The following is a 19,991-nucleotide window of genomic DNA, read 5'->3' as shown; positions in this document are numbered from 1 at the left end:
GTCTGTGTGTCCCGGGGAAACATCCACAGCTCAAGAGGATTAGCGACGGGACTCAAAGCGGCGGTGGCGGCAGCGATTTCAGCTTACCGAAGGGAGGACACGACGCGGCCTTACGAGCCAGCGCTGCGCAAACACGTCACAGCGAGAACATGTCAAGTTAGTTTATTTATTTACATCTCGCTCCAGCGAGAACATCTCAATACAAAACCTCAATTGAAACTTGGCACACTTGCACCCGCTTGCTGCACTCGCCGAGCCGATTGGAACAAAATCGCCACGTTACGATGCAAGCAAATGCTCCTTTGACATCTGGCAAAGCTATCAAAGAAACCATTTGTGCGTGTTTTCATAAAAGGCAGGAAAGTAGAACGCCACCGTCACTCTTTAACGAGGTACGCCTCTAAGCCCCAAGCTGGTCTCACCGCTCCCAATTCAATCCATTGTTTCTTGGAATCTTGATGTCTTTTGTCGGCGCGCCGTCCGACACGTCCTTCCCTCCTGGTTGTCCGAAAACCATCGGCCCGTATTGATAACGATCCGATTATTCTAACGACAGGCCGATCTGTGTACAAATGGCTTTGCTTGCGCTCACCGGAAACGATGGCCGGCCGGCCGGCTTGGCTTCAAGATGGACAGCGCTTTAGTACCTTTGGGCGGTTTTACGAGCCACGACTTTGCCTCTAAAACACGTGGCTCATTAAGCCTCGCCAGCTGTAACAAGCAACCCGCCCGAAAACAAAGCAGCAAGCAATGGATTGAGTCTCCATACGGACAGAAGAGTTGAGCAAAAAAAATCTTCCGGAGGTCAAATGTGGCCGCCACCGGTTAGTTTGCCGTGACTCTGCAATTACGCGCCCCCTAAATGGGATTTGGGAACAACGGCGACTTTGGTTTTGGCGTAGCGACACCGCGCGTCGGAAAGACGTGCCCAAGCTCGCGAGCGTGATTGCGAGGAAGCCATGCATGATGGATACGCTAAAGCCAAAGTGCGATAGCGACTATATAATGAAGTCTGTCCGCCGCCCCGCACAGCAAGTCCTATCCGTCGAGCCGTCAGAGCTGACCCTGGGATACGTCGATTACCAAAAGCTCCTCTTCAACGAGCCACGACCTGAACGGACCGTTTGTTTTGCTGGAATTCAATGATCTATTTTTAGAGGTTTACGTGCCATTTTCTTTCCCATAACCCACAAATTGGATTAGGCATACATATTTGGCGGCTCAGGACTGGAGTAGTTCAGCAGCTGCACTGCTGCCGAGAAGACCGTTGCGGACGGAAGGAAGAAAACCTCGAAAACAAAGGTGATAAAGTACACCGAGATCCCGTGATGTGTTTGCGAGGCCTTTTTCCTGCCATTCTGAAAATGAACGGAAAGGTTACGGAACGGACTGTTGCGTAAGGTAGCGCCGTCGCCATCTTGGGGGAATGAATGGAGACGCCGAGCCGGGGTCTTGGCTTTCTTCCAAGAATCCTAATGAGCCAATACCTCTGGGGTACACTTTGCCAAAACGTCTCGTGAGGGAAAAGGTACGAGAAGCCCGTCTGGGTTCTGATCTCAGTTTGCGCCCGCAAAAAGCAGACCTAAACATTGACACGCTGGGGAATCGTTTCGCTTTTATTAGCGCCGGGAACTGTAGCGCGAGCGGGTGAGGCGAGGCGGGAATGGCTCAAGATGTGCTCTGGGGTGCCGTCTGGACTTGGAGAGCGACTTGGAGACCGCAAACGCCTACTGTGGAAACAAAGTGGAGAGCCCCCAGAAGAAGTGAGGCTCAGCCAATGGACGCCATCTTCTGGCGCCCAGGTCTTTACGTAGCGCCCACTCCAAATAAACTACTGCGGCGCTAGCTACGTGGCGACGCTAAACACCGCCGTTCTCTGGAATGCACGAAGGCGCACAAAGGCGCAGCTGCGCTTCAGGGCTTGCTTTGGCCTTTGAACGACACGTTTCTGGGCTGGCCGCGTGCGTCAAAACAGACGGGAAGCCAAGAGGTTTGTATATACACTATACTTTGCATCAAGTTGGGTATTTACACCATGCTGTCTGTCCAGTTATCAGTCAGAGCAGGAAGGAGTTCTCCAAACACATCGCGCTCAGACACAAGGCAGCCTTGGCCAAAAATAGCTCTCGCGAACAAAAACATCCCCGAGTCGGCGGAAAAGGGACACTGCATTCCAATGGTAACTTTGCTGAAGATTGTTTCCTTGACCTTCATCTGTTTGCGAAGAGGCGAGCAAGAACTACTCGCTACGCTTCTAAAAGGGGCTGGCTTCGGTTTACACTCCAGGAAAAAGAGCTTGGCAGGTTAATAGCGCCAGAAGAGCGCCAGGCGGGCCACCGTCCTTTCACGCCCCAGGACATTTGTCTCGGACCTCCGTTCCCGTCAAAGGCAAGCGACAAAGGAGATGAAGTCTGAGAAGCAAGTGGGTGGCGGCCGAGCGAGCGAGCGAGCGAGCGAGCGAGCGAGCGAGCTCATAAAGATCCAAAGAAAGCGCAATGCTAATCCAAGTATCTACTACACAAGCTAATTCAAGCAGCTCCAGAAGCAGTGATGCGATGTGAGCGCGAGTTGGCTCGGCGCCACGATGAGAAACAACAGCGCAGACAAACACCTGGACTACCAGCCACCCCACCCCCACGCAAGACAGAATCTGCTGCCGTTTGCTCATATGATGGCATTTCAAGACAGGCTCGGGCGGACGGCTTGGCCGAATACCACTTGCAGCCGTCGCCTTCCATTTCGTAACATCAGCTCGCAGGAAACTCGGGAGAGACGACCACGGCCAATGTTCTGTGTCATTGATAAGAAGAGACCGTCCTGCATCTGCAAATCCACTAAAGGGTGGAAAAGAAGCGGAAATTTGGAGATGAGTTTAATTGACAGTAGCGGGAAAGCGCTCGGGCCAAAGTCCCTTTCACAGATTGTGGCAATAAGTAGAAAACACAGGACATTGCTGGAACTTCCGTAACGACATCAGTGCCGCCGTCAGAGAAGGAGAGAGCGAGTCTCCCCTCGTGGGAAAAACCTCGCTCGCCCCCCTGAGCAAACTCGGACGTCCAAATCTCACGCGCGCCTGAGCCGCAGTCAGCCGTTGACTGTGGGCTTCCTCGTGATCCACGGAAGGAGGGAGGGAGGCAGGGAGGCAGGCAGACAGGCAGGCAGGCAGGCAGGCAGGCAGGCAGGCAGGCAGGCAGGCAGGCAGGCAGCCAGGCAGCCAGGCAGCCAGGCAGGGGAGGCAGCTTCTCAGGAGGGATGACTATGCGGCGGCCGACGCATGCACAAAAACGCTTAGTTGACTTCGCACAATCGCTTGTTTGGAGCCCCCCGCCCAACAACCCCCCTTTAGACACAGCCAGAAAGCAGCGTCACTGAACAAACGGTTGGCTGCAGTTCAGATCAAGGCAAAATGACAACAACCCAAATGCAAAACAAGCTTTCAGCGGCAGGTATATGGAAGCACGGTTGCAGGGAGAGACAAAGATCCCCAAAGGAAATGACAATGAGTCATGTTGCAAGATGTAGACAATTGACGGTAGCAGCGAGGTGAGGCACTCACCTTTAAGATTAAGCGTCCAAACGCAACAGTCCCAAAAACTTTTTCCGCTTCTTTTCCCAACTTCCACTGCCTCCCCTCTCTCTGTCTGTCTCTCTCTCTCTCGCTCGCTCGCTTTCTTACTTCCTGGGCTGCTGCTTATGCTCCAATCAGGTCATCCATACAAAAGTGCTCACCCCCCACCCTCCCTTTCGCTCGGCCATTGTTTTGGCAAAGGCTTGTCACATGTATGCCCGCAAGAGAGAGCGCGCACCAAAAACGGTGCTTGACTCCCAGCTTGAATGTCTGACGAGGACGCATCGTTTTTTTGAATTAGGAGGGGGGAGCACACTGAAGATTTTTTTTTTTTTTCATGCATCTGGAAATTTCTCTCCAAAGCCAGCAGTTTGCTGTTACAAACCTCAAGTTGAGAGCTGCCCTATTCCAAAGACAAGGCGCCTGCTTGCTTGCCTGCCTGCCTGCCTGCCTGCCTGCCTGCCTGCCTGCCTTTTAGCGGCTTTTCTGCCTCCACCCAAGCGTAAGTCGGGTGGCCAGTTCCGAGGTGTGATTTGGGGCTGCGGGACCGGGAGGTGACGAGTGGGAGGAGGCAGTTTGACGGGAGCACACTGAGCTTTTGTTTGCTCTCGTCAACACCTTCATCATTGCGCCAACACCTCCTGACCTGACCTGACCTGACCTGACGAGAGTTCAGCTCGAACCTGGTCCCAGTTCAGCTCAGATGTGCTCAGTTATGACCTCATTTGTAATTCACTGCAATTATCTTAGCGGTGAAACCAAAAAGAGCCTCTCGTTATCTTTTCGAGCCACGTTTTTGTTCCAAAAGCCGTCCTTAATTGTTCCCGAGCGCACGTCAGCAGAGCCACGAGGCCCATCGCGCCACCTCGCTTTCCAACTTGGATTCTGCAGACGTTCGTCTTGGTGTTTAGTCTGGGCACCACATGTTGGAGTGAGGAAAGGTAGGGGGGGGGGGCTGTACCCTCCTGTACAGACCCTCTTCTCGCTACACAAAATGCGCTTATTCCTAAAGATGCTGGTGACCCCTTAGCAAGCTGGAAATCCTTCCTCGGCTATTTGTGTTTCATACCCAAATAGATTTCAAAGGCGTGAGAAAGAGCCACAAGTCAGGCTCTACCTGGCTCACGTTAGCATTAGCTTGCGGGCCATGTTCTTAGCAAAGTGATATGGAGAGTGAGAGCGGGGGGGGGGGGGGTCGGGGGCTAAAAGGCCCGCCACCCCCCCCTAGAGCTGCCGTTTCCGTATATTGAACCTCCGATGGGCCAAAGCCCAGAGTGAGCTGCTCTCCTCTGCTCTAAAGCCACTTTTGTAAAAAATGACATCACCGTATGTTTCTCAGTTTTCTGAAGCAATTTAAAGCCCCGGCAGGCTCAGCAGAACCCCTCCCACCCCCCCCATCCTCTCCCCCGCAGCTTAGCGACGCGGCCGGGCTGAGCCGTCTCGTTGACAAGCTCGAATGTCTAACCGCTGACTTCATCGCCGGGCCAAAGCGCATTATTCCCTTTCTCCAAAAAAATCCCCCTGATCTGAGAGCAAACGGAAGGGCGGCACTTATCCCCAAATCAATGATTCAATCAATGATTGGAGCGGTTTATACAAAAGCCATGAGAGAAGCCAAACCATCTGGGCATTAAGTCAGAAATTCCTCATTGAACAAGTCACGCTCGGAGGGATAAAAGTGGAAACGTCACGTGACTCACTGACGTAACGCCCGCCACATGAGTCAGATGAAGGGTTCAAGTTCAAATCCCATGGCCTTGACAGCAGGGGGCGCCAGCTGCCTGCCAAGTGCTAGAAGAGCAAGGAGCCTCCAGGAGCAATTATGTGAAGGAGCTGACAAAGAGAGAGATTCAAAGGTGGCCGGGAAGTGGATTTTGCTCCGAGTGCAATGCGTCGGGAATAAATCTGACGCACAGCCCTGCCTGCCTGACTGCTTGCCTGCCTGCTTTGACGCATCCCTTTTGGTTTTCTCAGCGGCCTCAGGACTTGTAAAAACTTGTTGGCTTTTTGACACCAGCTTTGGCGCCCAGAACAGTTCAAGGACACTTTCGCAGGCAGGCAGGCAGGCAGGCAGGCCGGCAGGCAGGCAGGCAGGAAGGCAGGCAGGAAGGCAGGCAGGCAGGCAGGCCCTCGTCTCAGGTGGCTTTTTCCCCCCCAACTTGCTATCAGAGAACCAACGAGGCTGTAGTCAATACTTGCAGATTCCGACATTGGATCAGACCAAACAGAGGCGGTGACGAGCATGTGACGAGCAAAAGCCAAAAATTAAGACAAAACGCCTGCAGTCCAAAAAACCTTAAGCGGTTCTCTGAAACCACACGGTACGTGTGAACAATGTTCACAAGTCCGCAGCCAAAATAAAAGGTTACGGTGATGGTCCCGGTGGAACCCCAAACAAATTCTGGGACTTCCTTTTCAGTTTTAATGAGACTGAAGAAAAAGAAGCAATTGAAGAGCTGCCTTTGAAGAACAAACACAACTTTTGACAATTCAGAAGATGAAATTCAACAAATGGAGCTGCAACACCATGGTGGTCTTCCGTTAGATGACCACTTTTCTTTTAATTCATTGTCCAGCTGCATCCAATCACCTCAACAGGCTCCCGCCTCTGCAGCCGAGGAGCAGAAGGGAAGAAAGAAAAAGACTGGAACTTATACCCACGGATGAGAAAAAACACTGCAGTCAGTCCCTAGTGGGAAGAATTTACAATCCACACTTGTTTGGAGGGCTGAGTGAGGTCCGCTCATTTGCAAATGTGAGACTGCGGGCCACCAAGCAAGCAAGCAAGCAAGCAAGCAAGCAAGCAAGCAAGCAAGCAAGCAAGCAAGCAAGCAAGCAAGCAAGCAAGCAAGCAGGCAGGCAGGCAGGCAGGCAAGCAAGCAACGCACCATTAGTCCGTTGCGTCTCCAATGACTCAGAGGGGTCGCATTTGGAATCAAAGCTTTTTAAAAGGTCTCCTTTGTTGCACTCCTCACAGGTAGTGCTGAAGATGTGGCCAAGTCAAAAGAATTGTCCAACAAATTCAAAGAATGCAATTCATCTTCTCATTTTCATTCTCTCCCAATATTTGTCCCAACAAAATTAAGGAATGGAAATCCTTTTGTCATCTTCTTGCACAAGCAAGAGCTGGTATCGCGCCGCGACACGCTCGCTGAGCTTTTCGTGAGTCATCACCCAAAGAGATGGCGGGCCCGGGTCTCGTGAGCATGACGGGGCACGCGTTTTCAAACGCTACGAGCCAAGCGAGCGTGAATGAAATGAAAAGCCAGATCCTTTGGTCAAGGTCCTATTCTATTGGATTCCACTTGCAGGTGTGAAATTGGGCTCAGTGCGGAGCGGCGGTCAGTTCCGAAACTTCGGTAGGCCCGGTGCAAATGTCACCTGTCACGCACGCTTATCGTCTTTGCCTCGTCTCGTCCCTGACCCCCCGTGGCCAGGGTTTGGTTCTGGCTCAGAGCCTCACAAAGAGACAGCCACCTAATTTGCCTTCCCACAAACATCTGGTTTCCAGTAGAATGCTGCCCAACCCCCACCCTTCTTGTACCCCACAAGCGGGCTTTTTTTTGGGCCTGTTGATTCCCCAGCATGCCCTGCTCGCATTCCTGACCTCCTTGTGTCAACTCTCTTCACCAACTAGTAAGTTCAGCCCCTTTTGGCCGGCCTCTCGGAGCCAAAGACTAAAATGGCCCTTCCTCCGCTGACAGGAAGCTATAGCAGACGTTTGGAAAGGCGCTACCATTCCCGACGCCAGCGTGAAAGTCGGCGCCCCGCCGAGTCGAGCGAGAGTCAAAAGGGAACGATGAGAGTCCTTTGTTCGGTCGGACCTATTTGCCGCTAGTTCTCGCGACAAAAAAAGCAATTGTCTGTTGCGATTTGTAAAGGTAGTATCTTGGAAGAACCCGGAGCAGCAAGTGCCTTTCCTTCGGGCTAAGAAGATGGCCAGAGTTAAAGGTAGCCTTCATGCCCAGATTGAAGCAACAAGAAAAGAACACGTGAAAGACGAGAAGGCCCCACTTCAAAGTGAGCCAATACAAGTTGAGGATTCCACTTACTGCTGTGATGGCGGCTCCACGCTTTGCTTCCACTCTTCCCAGGGACGACGGACTCCACGGTGTCGGCGGCTCCGGCCTCACCCGGCGGGCCCTTTTGGCTCGGCGCTTTGTGTCTGCTTAAGAGGCGGCCGGCGCCCGCCTTCGTCGGCTTCTCGCCCACGCTCTGCGCTCGAGCGGCCGTGCCGGGGCATTCCTTCCTGGGGGAGGGCAGCTCGGACCCGGCCCCGGTCGAGGGGGGCCGGGCCGGCCTGGAGCTTTTGGACATCATCTGGAGTCGGTCTGTGCGCCCGCGTCCTCTCGGAACTCCCCGCGGCTCTCCGGCGTGTTGTGACTGGCGCAGGCAGGCAGGTAGGCAGGCAGGCAGGCAGGCAGGCAGGGGGGAGGGAGGCAGGGAGGGAGGGAGGGAGGGAGGGAGGGAGGGAGGGAGGGAGGGGAATTTGGGGGTGGGGGATGATTAGCTCTGTGGAAGGTGCTCTCCTCTCCTGGCGTGGCCTGCTGGGCTCATTCTCCAAAACAAACAACGGGTGTGTGCGCGCGTAAACCTGCGGAGCAGCTTTGCCAAAACTAACAGAATGTTTCTAGCCAGTGACTCTTGATTCGTCCTCCTTCAGCATCTCATTCCGACCTTGCAACTTTGCTTCCTCTTCTTTTTCTGACCAGATCCCGCTTTCAAGAGGTCAATGTGGAAAAAGGAGCCAACGTCCCGGTTCAGGTGCAGCCGCCCAAGCTGTTCCAGATGTGCCGCTCGGCGTCATCGGCCGGCGCGTGCGTGGCTCGGGTTCAGTGGCCGGGCTCGGTCTCGTGCCGCTTTCTCTCCTTCCGCTTGCTTCCCTCCCTCCATCATCTACTCTTTGGTCTCTTGTCCCCGGAGACGCTTTGCGCTCCTCCGCAAATGTCAGGTGGCGAGCAGCGTCGGGAATGGCGCTCCGGCGAGCGAGCCGAGAATGAAAAAAAGGAGAGAGCGGAGCGCGCGTGTGCGCTGGCTGTGTGATTTGCTGCGCCCGAAACATCAGCTGTGACAAGGGGGGGGGGGGGGGGGGTGAAGGAGGGGGGTTGCAAGCACAAGTTGGCTCACAAGGAAGAGAAGATGACAGCTTCTCCGAGAGGGGGAGAAAAATGACAACACCACATTTGACTGGTTTGACAAATTGCAATGAGCCAGCGACACGCAAAGCCACGCTTGCCAAATGATGTGGCTTTCCACGCCAAAAGAGGATTTCATAGCAGTGGCTGGACTCTGGACGGACGGGTCGTGACAGGAGGCACCTGGATACCTCTCGACACTTTGCTCATGTGCTACATTACACGGGCGACGCCGTTGCTGTGCGTTGCTTTGCTTTGCTTTGCATGCTCGCTGACCAAACGGGAGAAAAGGAGTTAACCTCAACACTTTGAGAAGAGCCACATTTTGTGTAAGCGATTTATCAAGCCAAGTTTATTTGTATAGCCCTAAATCACAAGCAGTCTTAAAGTCAAAGTCTGCTTTATTGTCAACGTCTTCACATGCCGAGACACACAAAGAGATGGAAATGACGTTTTCTCTATCCCACGGTGACAAGACATATTACACGATAGACATACAAGTAAACGATGCAGTAATAATAAATAAACCGATAACACAACAAATAAGAGCCAGTGTGCATACAGACAGTAAAAGTACAGGACGCTACGCAGAACGGGGAAGCGAGTTCAGGATCCTAACAGCCTGGAGTATGATCCTGAACTCGGTCGGGCTTCACATAGACAAAAATTGACAATTCTTCTCAAAGCATCCCCTGATCTTATTTTCCAGAATGCGCAACAACTGTACGGATGTGTCATATTAATATGATGGCCACATACGTGTATCTGCATGGCTTTAGATGAGGCAAAGCAGATTGACCTACATACGTTGGTTCCCTGGCCATGACACACTGGGATTCGAAAAATGCCAGCAATTCATGGGACTTTTTTTGGGAAGCAAGAGGATAGAGCCACGTGCGCGCCATTAGCGAGCCGTTGGATAGCGGAAACGGATTTGGGCGCGTGCGTCACCGGCGGGGATTGCTTTTGCTGCGCTAGCAACATGCTAGCTAGCGGGGATTAGCTCCAAACTGAGGACTGCATATGGGTTTTACGCCGATGGTTAGCTTGCGCTTTGTGGGCGTTACGAGTAGATGAAAGCGCTGCGTGCCGTGCGCTGGAAGGCTCCCAGCCACCTCTTACTGTACAGTATAGGAAAAGTCGGGCAGAGCCCACTTCAAATCCTTTAAATAGCAGCGCCTTTTGAGAAAGAAGCTTGTCATTTCAGCCTTCCACACAAGACTGTCGACAGATCGTGAATTGGATCTTGACGGCAAATCATACAGGCTAGTGTTGACATATTACTCCAGCCTGCCACATTACGGTGTGTGTATTTAGTTTTGAATTGATTGTACGCCAGTCGATTTTTTAGCTCCGTGCTTATTTTTGAAAATGCGAGTTTTTGTTGTTGTTGTTGTTTTTCAACTACTCATACCGTGTTTGTCCGCACATAACTTCCAAGTTATGGGGATAAGATGTGCCAATAGCACTTTCATTTCAAATCTTAAAGGTACGCAGAGCTGCAGCGTTGGCTTTGATTAGCAACGGCGTCAGCTTGGGACACTTGTAAATACCGCCGCGATGTTGATCAAAATAAGTTAGGGTTGATGTTTTGGTATACGGACATGGGAAAGTTTGGAAACCACAACCAGAGTATCACAAAATAACTGCGAGCGCGATATGTAATTAGCGTGATGGGCTTGTGTGTTGTCAAGGGTGCCAGCGCGGCATTCCTGTAACTGACCTTTCAGTCGGTGAGTTATCAGCTTCTAATTGACTCGCCCCTTACAGACAAAGGAGAGGAGAGCAAACAGAACATCATGTGATCAAAGAAGCTGAGCTCGAGGTTCTTCAAGATCGAGAACAAGACGGCTGACTCGTGTCAACTCGAGTTCACTCGAGTCCTCAACCATTTTTGTCATGAAAACTTACTTTGAGCAAAGCCCAGGCTAACAGGAAAGTAGTAGCAAGGGTCAAGGAATCGTGCCTCGGTTGTTAGTGGAAGTGTTGGATGGTAGGACGTGGCTCGAGGAAACAGTCTGCGGCTTTTCCAGAGCCAACATAGCAAAAGCGCTATGTACGTACATCTTTGGTGTCCTACTCCAGTGACAAGCCCCATTGTAGCTGGTAAAAAAGGTAGCTTACTTTGTGAGCATGTCAAGGAAGCATCTGGATGTGCGGGTGGGGGTGCTCGTCTGGAGGCGCACGGTCCCCGCTGAGGATTCAAGTCGATGTTTTGCCTGCCCCCGGCCGGAGCAGACATTCCATCCCTCAGCCATATCATGAGTCATTGCTCACCAGCAGCCACTCAAACAGTTAAAGATGGCCAACGACAGTGCTGCGTCTAAGACGACAAAAGTTTCAATCGCCGTCGTTCCCTGCGATGCGCTACGGCAGGAAAAATAAATAAAAATCGATACTCTAAAGACGCTATGGGAAATTGCTGGCTGATGAGGTCATTTGATTTGATGCAGCGGCAAAACAACTCTCCAGAGCACCTACAGTTTCTCAGCAGAACAAGCAATCAATATTCTATCAGCGACTTTTCAGTGTACACTAACTCTCTTTTTCTTCTTGTTGTTGTTGTTTTTAAATACCAATTGGGTCACGTTCGCTCAGTCACAGTCGTGTCGCCGTTTGAATCCAAAGTGAAACGGGCACGTGAGAGTCATTTCCTGCTGACTGAACAGAAACTGGAAGAAAATCAAGTTGCTGGGGGGACTCTCCCAGTCTTGTCAATGAACAGTCAGCTGATAGCCAGAAGCAGAGCAGGAAGTAAGACCATTGTAGTAGAGGATAAACAAGAGCATGTGGAAAAGATAAACATTGATGTTTGGATGGCATTGTCCTTTCAATCCCTAATTGTGTGTCGCTGTCGCTGGCATCTCTCTCTGGGGCCCCCGTGTGGCCTGATTAGTCACTCCTGCCTGCACCGCCTCCATTTGACATGGAAATGACAACGCGAGTGAAATAAAGACATTACCACACGAGAACGAAAGAGGAACACTTGGATGCTGGGAAGCAAAGAACAAGCGACCCCGCGGCACCGATCACGTGTCAAGTGCGCCGACAGCAAACGCGGGGCATCGGTGTCACAGGGAAGGACAGGAAGTCCAGCAAGACGCGCAGGCAGGCAGGCAGGCAGGCAGGCAGGCAGGCAGGCAGGCAGCAGCCAAAATGTGCTGAGCCAACAGCGATTGGGTTCGGTCGGGGCCTACGCAGGACAGGGCAGGGCAGGGCAGATAAGCATCTGACGGGGGAGGAGATTTAAAAGCGCTTCTCGGATAGATTGACACACGCGCGCCCCAAAGACCCCTTTTTCCACTTGCCTCCATTATGATCTCTGGTGGTTTAAGGCAAAGAAAGGAATGAAGAGCGCTCGACTTGAGGTGGATGGCGACGGACGAAAGACGGTGTGGGGAACAGCTGCAGCGGGCTCTGCTTTGGCCGCCCGCCTGCTTCCTCAGGGGAAAGCCAAAAGACTTCATTTCTGCCCTCGGCGAGTCGTAACATCCGAAGACAAATCCAAAATGAGAGAAAAGCCGAATTACCCCCATTTTTTTTTTTCATCTATGCTATTTCCCACCACAGTGGCTCTTTGTTCCATTCCGTTAATACATCAAATGTGTCTCGGGAAAAGTCAAACACACATGTTACTTATTCACCTTCAAAACCTGGGTCAGGGATTAGTCTGGCCCGCCCCTTGCCTGACATCTGACCTCATCACAGATTTGCGTACACACGTTTCTCCGGCTGGCCCTTGCGTCCGGAGCCATACGAGACCCCTCCCCCGGCCGGGTGAGTTTTCAAGGCCAAACCTTATCTATGTGCTGAGGGCCGGAGGAGGTCCCTCCAAAAAGTCTACAAAGCCCGACTCATAGCCACCGACGAAGTGGCCGGATGACGCGGAAGGCGGTGAGAAGGCCGATTGAAGACAAGCAAAGAGATGATAAAGCTTTAAAGCGAGGGAGGCGAGCCTTTTGCCCGCTGAGGTCCTTCCACCGCCGCTGGCCGCTTTGGCCCCAACCTGAGCCTCGTTTGGAACATCAAAGACCAAGCGCAGAGCTCCATCAGTCAGGAGCAAGCCACTTTCCTTGCCACATTTCAACTTTAAGAGCTGAGCTTAAGTCATGACCGCAAGGTGCTTGCCTCCGAGGCGCAATGGACAAAGTGGGGGATTGCAGGTACACCTCCCAGAACAACATTTTAGTCATGCAAATAAACGACGGCCTTTTATTTCATAAATCCGCATCATGCTCAACCAACCAAGCCGTTAGCTAGCTAGCTAACTGAAACTTATCTCTTATCAGGTTCTACCACAACAAAGTGTATTTAGCGTACACATTTCCCTGCTCCAAATATGCATTGAGTTGAATGAAATGTGATACGGTTCTAATGGGGTTAGAAAAGCCTCGTTGTCTTCAGATTAGAGTCAGGAGTGATGGATCAGCCAGCCCTTAGCATGCTGCTCAGTAGCAGACTTTCCAAAGTCCTACAAACTTTGCCAGGAGGTGCTGGATATTAAAAAATAAATAAATAAAAATGAGTGATTTTGTTTGCCCATTTTTACACATTGCTGCGAAAAAGTGCTACGAATGACTGTGCCACGGCACTGCTGGGGTTCAAGGGGTTCCTCTCAGGGCGGAAGAGAAAGTGGGCCTTTTCTCAGCAGCACACGTCTTCCCACACACGTGCGCCCGCCTGCTTCCTCATGGTGAATGAACCTCATTTGTACTTCATCGCTGTCACTAACCCGCATGTTTGCTGACTCAGCAAATGTCTGTATTCTGTCTGTCATGTCAAACGCATAGCACAGCCGTCACGCTCTCAGTAGAGAGCAAAACAGAGAGCAAGCCAGGACTGCAAATGTGGGAGGGAGGGAGGGAGGCAATTCTTTGGTGTCTGACCTCTGTGGCGGCGACCCAGATCTTTTGATTGATTTGGAAAGTCATTAAAAATCATGGTGGGCACCACGCTGGCCAATGTGGCATTTGAGGACATGCCGACGGTAGTCCTCGTTCTCAGCTATCATCTGGGGCGGCGTCAAGTCATCGACGGGTTCGCACGACAACGCAGTTGTTGCGCAGGCGGCGGACTTCCCTCCCTATCCAGACACAAATACAACCTGCTCGTCTCTAATTGCCTATAAAGCGGGCCAGGTATTTCAGGGCTACGGCTCGGAGGCCAGACGGCATCCGTCACTCGCGCGTTAACAGGCTTCGGATTCTCTCGGTCTTGAGGCGACCGTAAACGTGATAGAAGAGTTTGTTTACTCCTCTGCAAATCCCGCCGGCAGCCGGACTGCGGCGGCCCGGAGCCAGAAACATTTTTTTATAAGTCACTTGTTGCTGGCTGAACAGGTGAGCTTCATCGTTCCCCTGACATGGCTCGGAGGGGGACTAAAGCATCTGGTTCCTCTCAAGCTAGCTGTTGACGCCGCCCGTCGTCCAATCGCTGGGCGAGTGTCTGGGGCTTGAAGCGGGTTTAAGCGGGCGGGGAAAGACATCATAGCCGCTTTGCTCAACACACGCGCAGATCTAAAGCCCGTCGATCCCCCGCCCAAGCGGCGCTTCCGCGCCAAGCCAATCGTTCACCTTTACCGGACGAGCCAGAAAAAAGGTCCACTCTGGCACCTTGCTCACAAACGCATTTGACGTTAACGAAATATTACGAACAATACATCAATATTGACTCGCTTCTTTCATTTCCCACTCGACGGCTAAGCGGGCACTCCGGGGAGCCGAGAAGTCGGAAAGGAGCAATCCAAAAAGTCCGCACCTCCATTTTCTATACCAAGACCGGCCGCTGTGTCTCATTTCACATGTTTACTTTAAAGGCTGGAAGTGAGATGGCAGTATGATGTCAGCTCACCTCAGCCATGAAGCCAAGCGCTGCATGACACACAAACACATCCCTGCCGCCGGCCGGAGATGACATCGCGCTACGCAATTTTCCATTGCGTCGCGGCTCAACCCGTCACCGTGGAGACGGACGGGCTGGGCCCAGTTGGCCCGTTGCAGCTATGCTGCAGCACGGGGGCAAAGATCACGTGCGCCTCGTCCAAAACACTTAAGACATTTGGATGGCTGTACAGTACGGAGGCGACGGTCTTGAGAGGAACGTCAACGTGAGAGGACACCTGAGGAAGGCGGGGGGGAGGGAGGGAGGGAGGGAGGAGCACGTAAAGGCCAGCTGCCACTTCCGATGAGCGTGCATGTGCACCGTGCATCCGGGATGCTTGCGCCAGCCAGTGCTCACTTTTAAAAGGATGGCGAGCAAGGAAGATTCTCCGCTCGGTGGCCTCCAAACTTGAATGATTTGATTGTGCTGAGAAGATTGCACTTAGATTAACTGAAAGATGCAAGTGCAATTTAAATCAAAACGTCCATCCCTAGTACCGAACGCAACATCATGACTATTTCACCTCAATGGACAAAGCAGCAATCAAAGATGTCTCACTTTATATTTGTCAACACCACACAGGGAAGAAAAAGAAAAAAAGGCCAGAATTGAGATTTGAACCCCGCAACTGCGAGGAACATGTGCCAACTAACCACCGAAGCACCCCGAGGCCAAGGATAATACAACCATCATTAAAACACTGCCTGTTTAGTTCATTAAAGGTGTGCCCGGTGAACATTCATTGACATACTAATTTCTCATGGGAGACATCAGAACGAGTTCAAAGTCAAGCAGCGCCCCGTGACTCGCTGCATAATTATATATACTAAATATATCATCCCAAACATTCATTTCCTCTGGTCTGCCAAGAGCAGCATGATTGAGTGCATGCGCTTCAACCAAATGAATAGGATTTCACATGATTGCCATTAGGAGTCTAAAGCTCAGAAGAGATTTGTTTTCACAGGGTTGATTTGATTGGTGCATCTCGAACAATCCACAAAGTATTAGCGGATAACAAGAAAAGCAGTGGCTTACTGTAACATTTGCCGTCGCCGCCGCCGCCGCCGCCGCCGCCGCCGCCGCCGCTTCCTCGGTGCTCGTTCGTGGCGGGGACGTCCGCGAACTGCACGCGGTGCCGCGACATGTCCACTGTCTTCTACCGCCGGCTGCTTGCTTGCTGCTCTTGGTGTCCCTCTCTCATGTCTTTCACCGCCGGCTGCTTGCTTGCTTGCTTGCTTCTCTTGGTGTCCCTCTCTCTTCTTTGGAGACAAGTGAAGTTCGGCAGCCCAGCGCAACTGCGTCGCGGGGGCGGGCGGGTGGTTGGCTGCGTTCCAATTAGCTCGATCGCCGCCACCAGTGTCTCGCCGCTCCAAGGGGGGGGGGACGTCGCTCGTCCTGCAAATACAGATTGCACGTCAGACTTTTTTTTATATATATAAAAAAATATATAAATATATATGTAACGTTCACGCAACCAAATATCTCACTTATCCAATGACAAAAACTTCCCAATTGACGCAAAAGTTTGAAAAAGTCTACGCGGCCCACTTTAATTGTGAAACGATTCTTTTTAATTCAGTACATTACTTTCAGAACAGTTCCGTTGCCTTTTAATTTAAGGTACAATATATTTCAATGTAATCATTCGAACGTGTTTGTTTAAACATTTGATTGGGGAACAATTTGATTGACACTTTCTTTGAACGGCTGCTCTGCGCATCTATTATCTGGGGTCAACAGCACCATCTAGTGGAAGGACAGTAGAGTGATCTGATGGAGTCAACGGTTGCCAATGCGTTGGTTTGATTGATCATTCATTTCTCTCTCGGCTTGGAATTGTTTTTCATCCAGAAAAAAATGACACCAGATCGAATCCTTGTCCCTCTAAATATTTCACCTTTGAGGAAACCTGGAAAAAATTGATTTGTTGATGGATTTGTCACAGACAAAGAGCACTCCAAGTGAACAGCAATTTGTCAATAAAGAAATAAATGAGTGAGAGTCGCCAAACGTTTTCTCGCTTTGTCACAAGTTGCTTTTTTTACCCCTCTTTTCTTTTGTTTAAATACAGTCGCTTGAGTTTTTCCTGGCCCTCTTGGGAGTTTAAGATCAGTGGAGGCTGTGATTTCCCCAAGTCAAATTCCTTGTTTGGCATGCTCAAACATGGCAAATAAAAACTCTTGAATCTTGAGCGTTTTGGGAAAAGTGGCCAAGTGCTAAACTTGCACCAAAGAGGCCAATCGCAGAATTGTGGCATTATCCAAAAGCTTTTCAGTGGCGTCTTAGCAGAGTCCCCCAGGTTGGCAGTGTTTATTCATTGAGGTTAAAAATACACACACGAACAAAAGCCTCAAACTTGACAAGCAGTCTGACCCAAAAACCGCCTGCGAAGATTCCACGGAGACACGCAGTGAGTCACATCACGTGGAAGGACACTTTTATTTTTTGTGCAACAATTGCAGAAAAAGGCTTTCTTGAACTTCTGCAGCTCAAGACCCCCATTGGAAGTGAATCTTTGCAAAGTACAGCAAATATATCTATATAGTATTGTATATACACATTGAATGTATTGCAACAAACCTGAATACCAAAATGCACTTTGCCACAAAAAGGCGCACTTGCTTGGTTGTCATCTGTGTTTTAGGTCTCAAGCATTACGTAAAACAGTGCAGCAATAAGGCCATTCTTTCTTCCATTCTCAACTTTCTACCGAAGAGCAGACTTTTTTTTTTTTTTCTCCTCTCCAAAATAAGACATTTGCTTCTACTTTGAAAAACAACAATGAGCATTTTTAGTGCTACTTGCAGTAGCAAAGGAGTGATTGAGAACACAGCCACACTAGCAACCACTAGAAAGAGTCAAGTATGTGCACAGCACTTGGTTAAACATTTTATAAAAATTATATGCGTCCGTCCATCCATCCATCCATCCATCCATCCATCCAACCAACCATCCATCCATCCATCATTTAAGGCACAAAGCAAAAAAAGTGCTTGTGTTTACACTGCTCCTTTTTTCTCAATGTACATTTTTGACAAGGACGCTGCCATGGACTTGGCCAGCTCCTCGTCCCGCCTCCTCTGCATCCGGGACCGTCGACACCAATCCTCGTACTCGGGGTTCTCCACGCGGGCGTCCACGAGCACGTCGTAGTGTCCGTTGCTCAACCAGCTCAGCCAGACGGCCGGCTTGGACGGGTCCTCCTCGCCTAGAAAGTGCACCATGGTGGCCACGGTGGGGCTTTCGGCGCTGCCCCCTGTGGTCAGGTGGATGTTGACGTTGAGCATTTGGCTCATGGCCAGAAGCTCGGGGTAGCCGGCCCAGGCGCCGTCCTGAGCCGCGTTGATGAGGAACTCGCCGGCGTCGCCCTCGATGATGGGGTTGAACTGGTCCAGGCGGTCGGCGATGTGGTGAACCGTGCGCTCCCGCAGCTCGCCGTGCCCAGCCTGCTCGCCGTAGGTGGCTTTGCACACGGCCCGGTACAGACAGTTCCCGTCCGGGATGATGTGGTAGCGGAACTTGTGTCGCTCCCGGAGATACTTATTCTGAGTTTCCACCTCGGCCAGGTAGCGGGCCACCTTGTCATCTTTTGCCACCTGGTTGTGCTCCTGTAGGACGCTCAGCTCAAAGGTCGCATCTGACGGAGGCTCCTCTTCAGGTACCAAAATGTTACCCCTTGCCCCATCCTCCTCACACAGAAGACTCTCTTCCGGGTAGAGACCTTCCGTCCGGTTCCCGAGATCGTCGCTAAAGTCGTCAGGGGACGGAGGCTTGAGCACCCTGCTGATTTGGACCGGCACCGTCCTCTCCACCCTGCGCACGAGCAACTCGGCAGTAGATGAAAAGTAGACAGGCCTCGGGGACGAGGCTTCGTAGCAAGAAAAGGCAGGCATGTTTGCGGAAGTCGCGCTCGCCTCTGGCTGGCTCGGATCCGGGGCGTCTTCGTCAGGTGTGCTGGCGCTTGGGCGGGATAGAGTGACGGTTAGTCTGCTGGATGATCTCGGGTAGTGCGTCAAGGCGCTGTTGTAAAGCTGCATGTCGAAGGCTTTATAGCGAGCCCGCCCGCCCGCGGCCAGCCAGTCACAGCGCGATGACGGCCACAGCTAAAAATACCGCCGCTTGTCACAGACATCGACGCGGCCGAGTTGCCGAGGAAGTTTCGGGGGGGTTCTTCCGCCGCCGGCGCCCATCTGTTCCCGATGGCAGATAGGGAGGGAGCGGGACGGGACGGGACACTATAAACGTCGCTCCGACACGGGGTGCCTACCGACAAGCTGACACGGAAGTTTGGCTGGCTCTTGTACAACACCGTCAAGTAGGACCGGGTGACGGCTGGGGGTTTCCCTTTGGCGAGCCTTCAAAAGAAAAGATCCACGGCTGAATGGAGCGAACTGTTTCTTAGCGAAAGGTTTGGCAGCTTATTCTGCGTATTTCCAAAGATTGACCTGGCAGACCCCGGACTTGCCTTGTCATCGAAGCAACACTTCTCCAAACGACACTTGATTCTGGAGAGTTATTTCTTTTGAACGCATGACTGCACAAAGCCTCAGGCACTTGACTTCCGCTCCAGCGGGAAGGAATGCCAAAGTATGGGGCCAATGTGAACTATGTGATACGTTACGGCACTCTGGGTGTGGAATAACGCTTCAAATAAAAACCGCTTGTTATTACAAACTTAAGCTCTTAGTTATCCATTACTTCAGCGATTGAGTCGTTGAAAGTGGAACTAGTAATTGGGCACCTTCTTTCCGTGTCCTAATTTGAAAGGAAACCGTTTTTTTGTGTTTCTATCTCTATAGTTAGAGACCATTTTCCAGGACATTAACTGGTTGCATGACACGCGTACCAGCTTTAACCGCACAGTCCGAGATTGAATGACAGCTCGTGTTGTACAGACACGTCTTCTAAATATAGAAGTCACCACATTCTCTTAATAATACATGGATGTGCTCATTCCCTTTTCGTAAGAGAAATGTAATATGTACTACGGTTCACTCCAGAATAACTATGACATCTTTACATGTTGCACTGACCGCATCATGTGGATATTTGTTAGCATTTCATCGGGGTGTATCTGGGTGTTCCAGTAACGCGGTAGTTTCACCCGGTCTTAATTAGAGTGAATAGTTGTTCACAAAAGAATAAGGCCAGGCATATTTATCAAATAATACATCGCTGACTGACTACAACAGATGCAAGTAAAACACCTTCAGAAACATAAAACAATCAAGTACAATACGGATACCCCAATTGTACCTTAGTTACGGATTGGTCATTTGTAAATACATTGTACTGGCTTCCCTTGCACCTCCACAATTATCCACTAGAGGAGGACGTTTCGCTGCAAAAGAGCTCGCCGCCAGCTTTTCGGAGCAGCTGTCGCATCGCGGACTCTGCGGCGCATA

General features: G+C 51.3%; 2 protein-coding genes across 13 annotated transcripts in view; both read right to left on the bottom strand.

The window, feature by feature from the left end:
* si:ch211-285f17.1 (sickle tail protein homolog) overlaps positions 1–15,832 on the bottom strand; it is a 41,890-nt gene extending 26,058 nt beyond the window's left edge. For 6 of the 12 annotated variants that reach the window (XM_061266269.1, XM_061266275.1, XM_061266276.1 and 3 more), the window contains exon 1: positions 7,621–7,923. In XM_061266269.1, the coding sequence (XP_061122253.1) occupies positions 7,621–7,888 (268 nt within the window). In that variant the 5' untranslated portion in view covers positions 7,889–7,923. Of the gene's footprint in view, positions 1–3,556; positions 3,702–7,620; positions 7,925–15,621 lie in introns of those variants that run through there. The other 6 variants (XM_061266260.1, XM_061266264.1, XM_061266266.1 and 3 more) reach the window with 5 other exon arrangements.
* Positions 15,833–17,006: 1,174 nt separating this feature from the next.
* Positions 17,007–19,384, bottom strand: LOC133143888 (OTU domain-containing protein 1). Its single transcript, XM_061266139.1, has one exon. The coding sequence runs from the start codon at positions 18,621–18,623 to the stop codon at positions 17,586–17,588; it is 1,038 nt and encodes a 345-aa protein (XP_061122123.1). The 5' UTR covers positions 18,624–19,384; the 3' UTR covers positions 17,007–17,585.
* Between the last annotated feature and the right edge of the window lie 607 nt (positions 19,385–19,991).

Source organism: Syngnathus typhle, linkage group LG19 (genome assembly GCF_033458585.1).
Source record: "Syngnathus typhle isolate RoL2023-S1 ecotype Sweden linkage group LG19, RoL_Styp_1.0, whole genome shotgun sequence".
NCBI lineage: Eukaryota > Metazoa > Chordata > Actinopteri > Syngnathiformes > Syngnathidae > Syngnathus > Syngnathus typhle.
The sequence above is the reverse complement of the archived record's forward strand: the minus strand, read 5'-3'. Positions and strand labels throughout refer to the sequence as shown.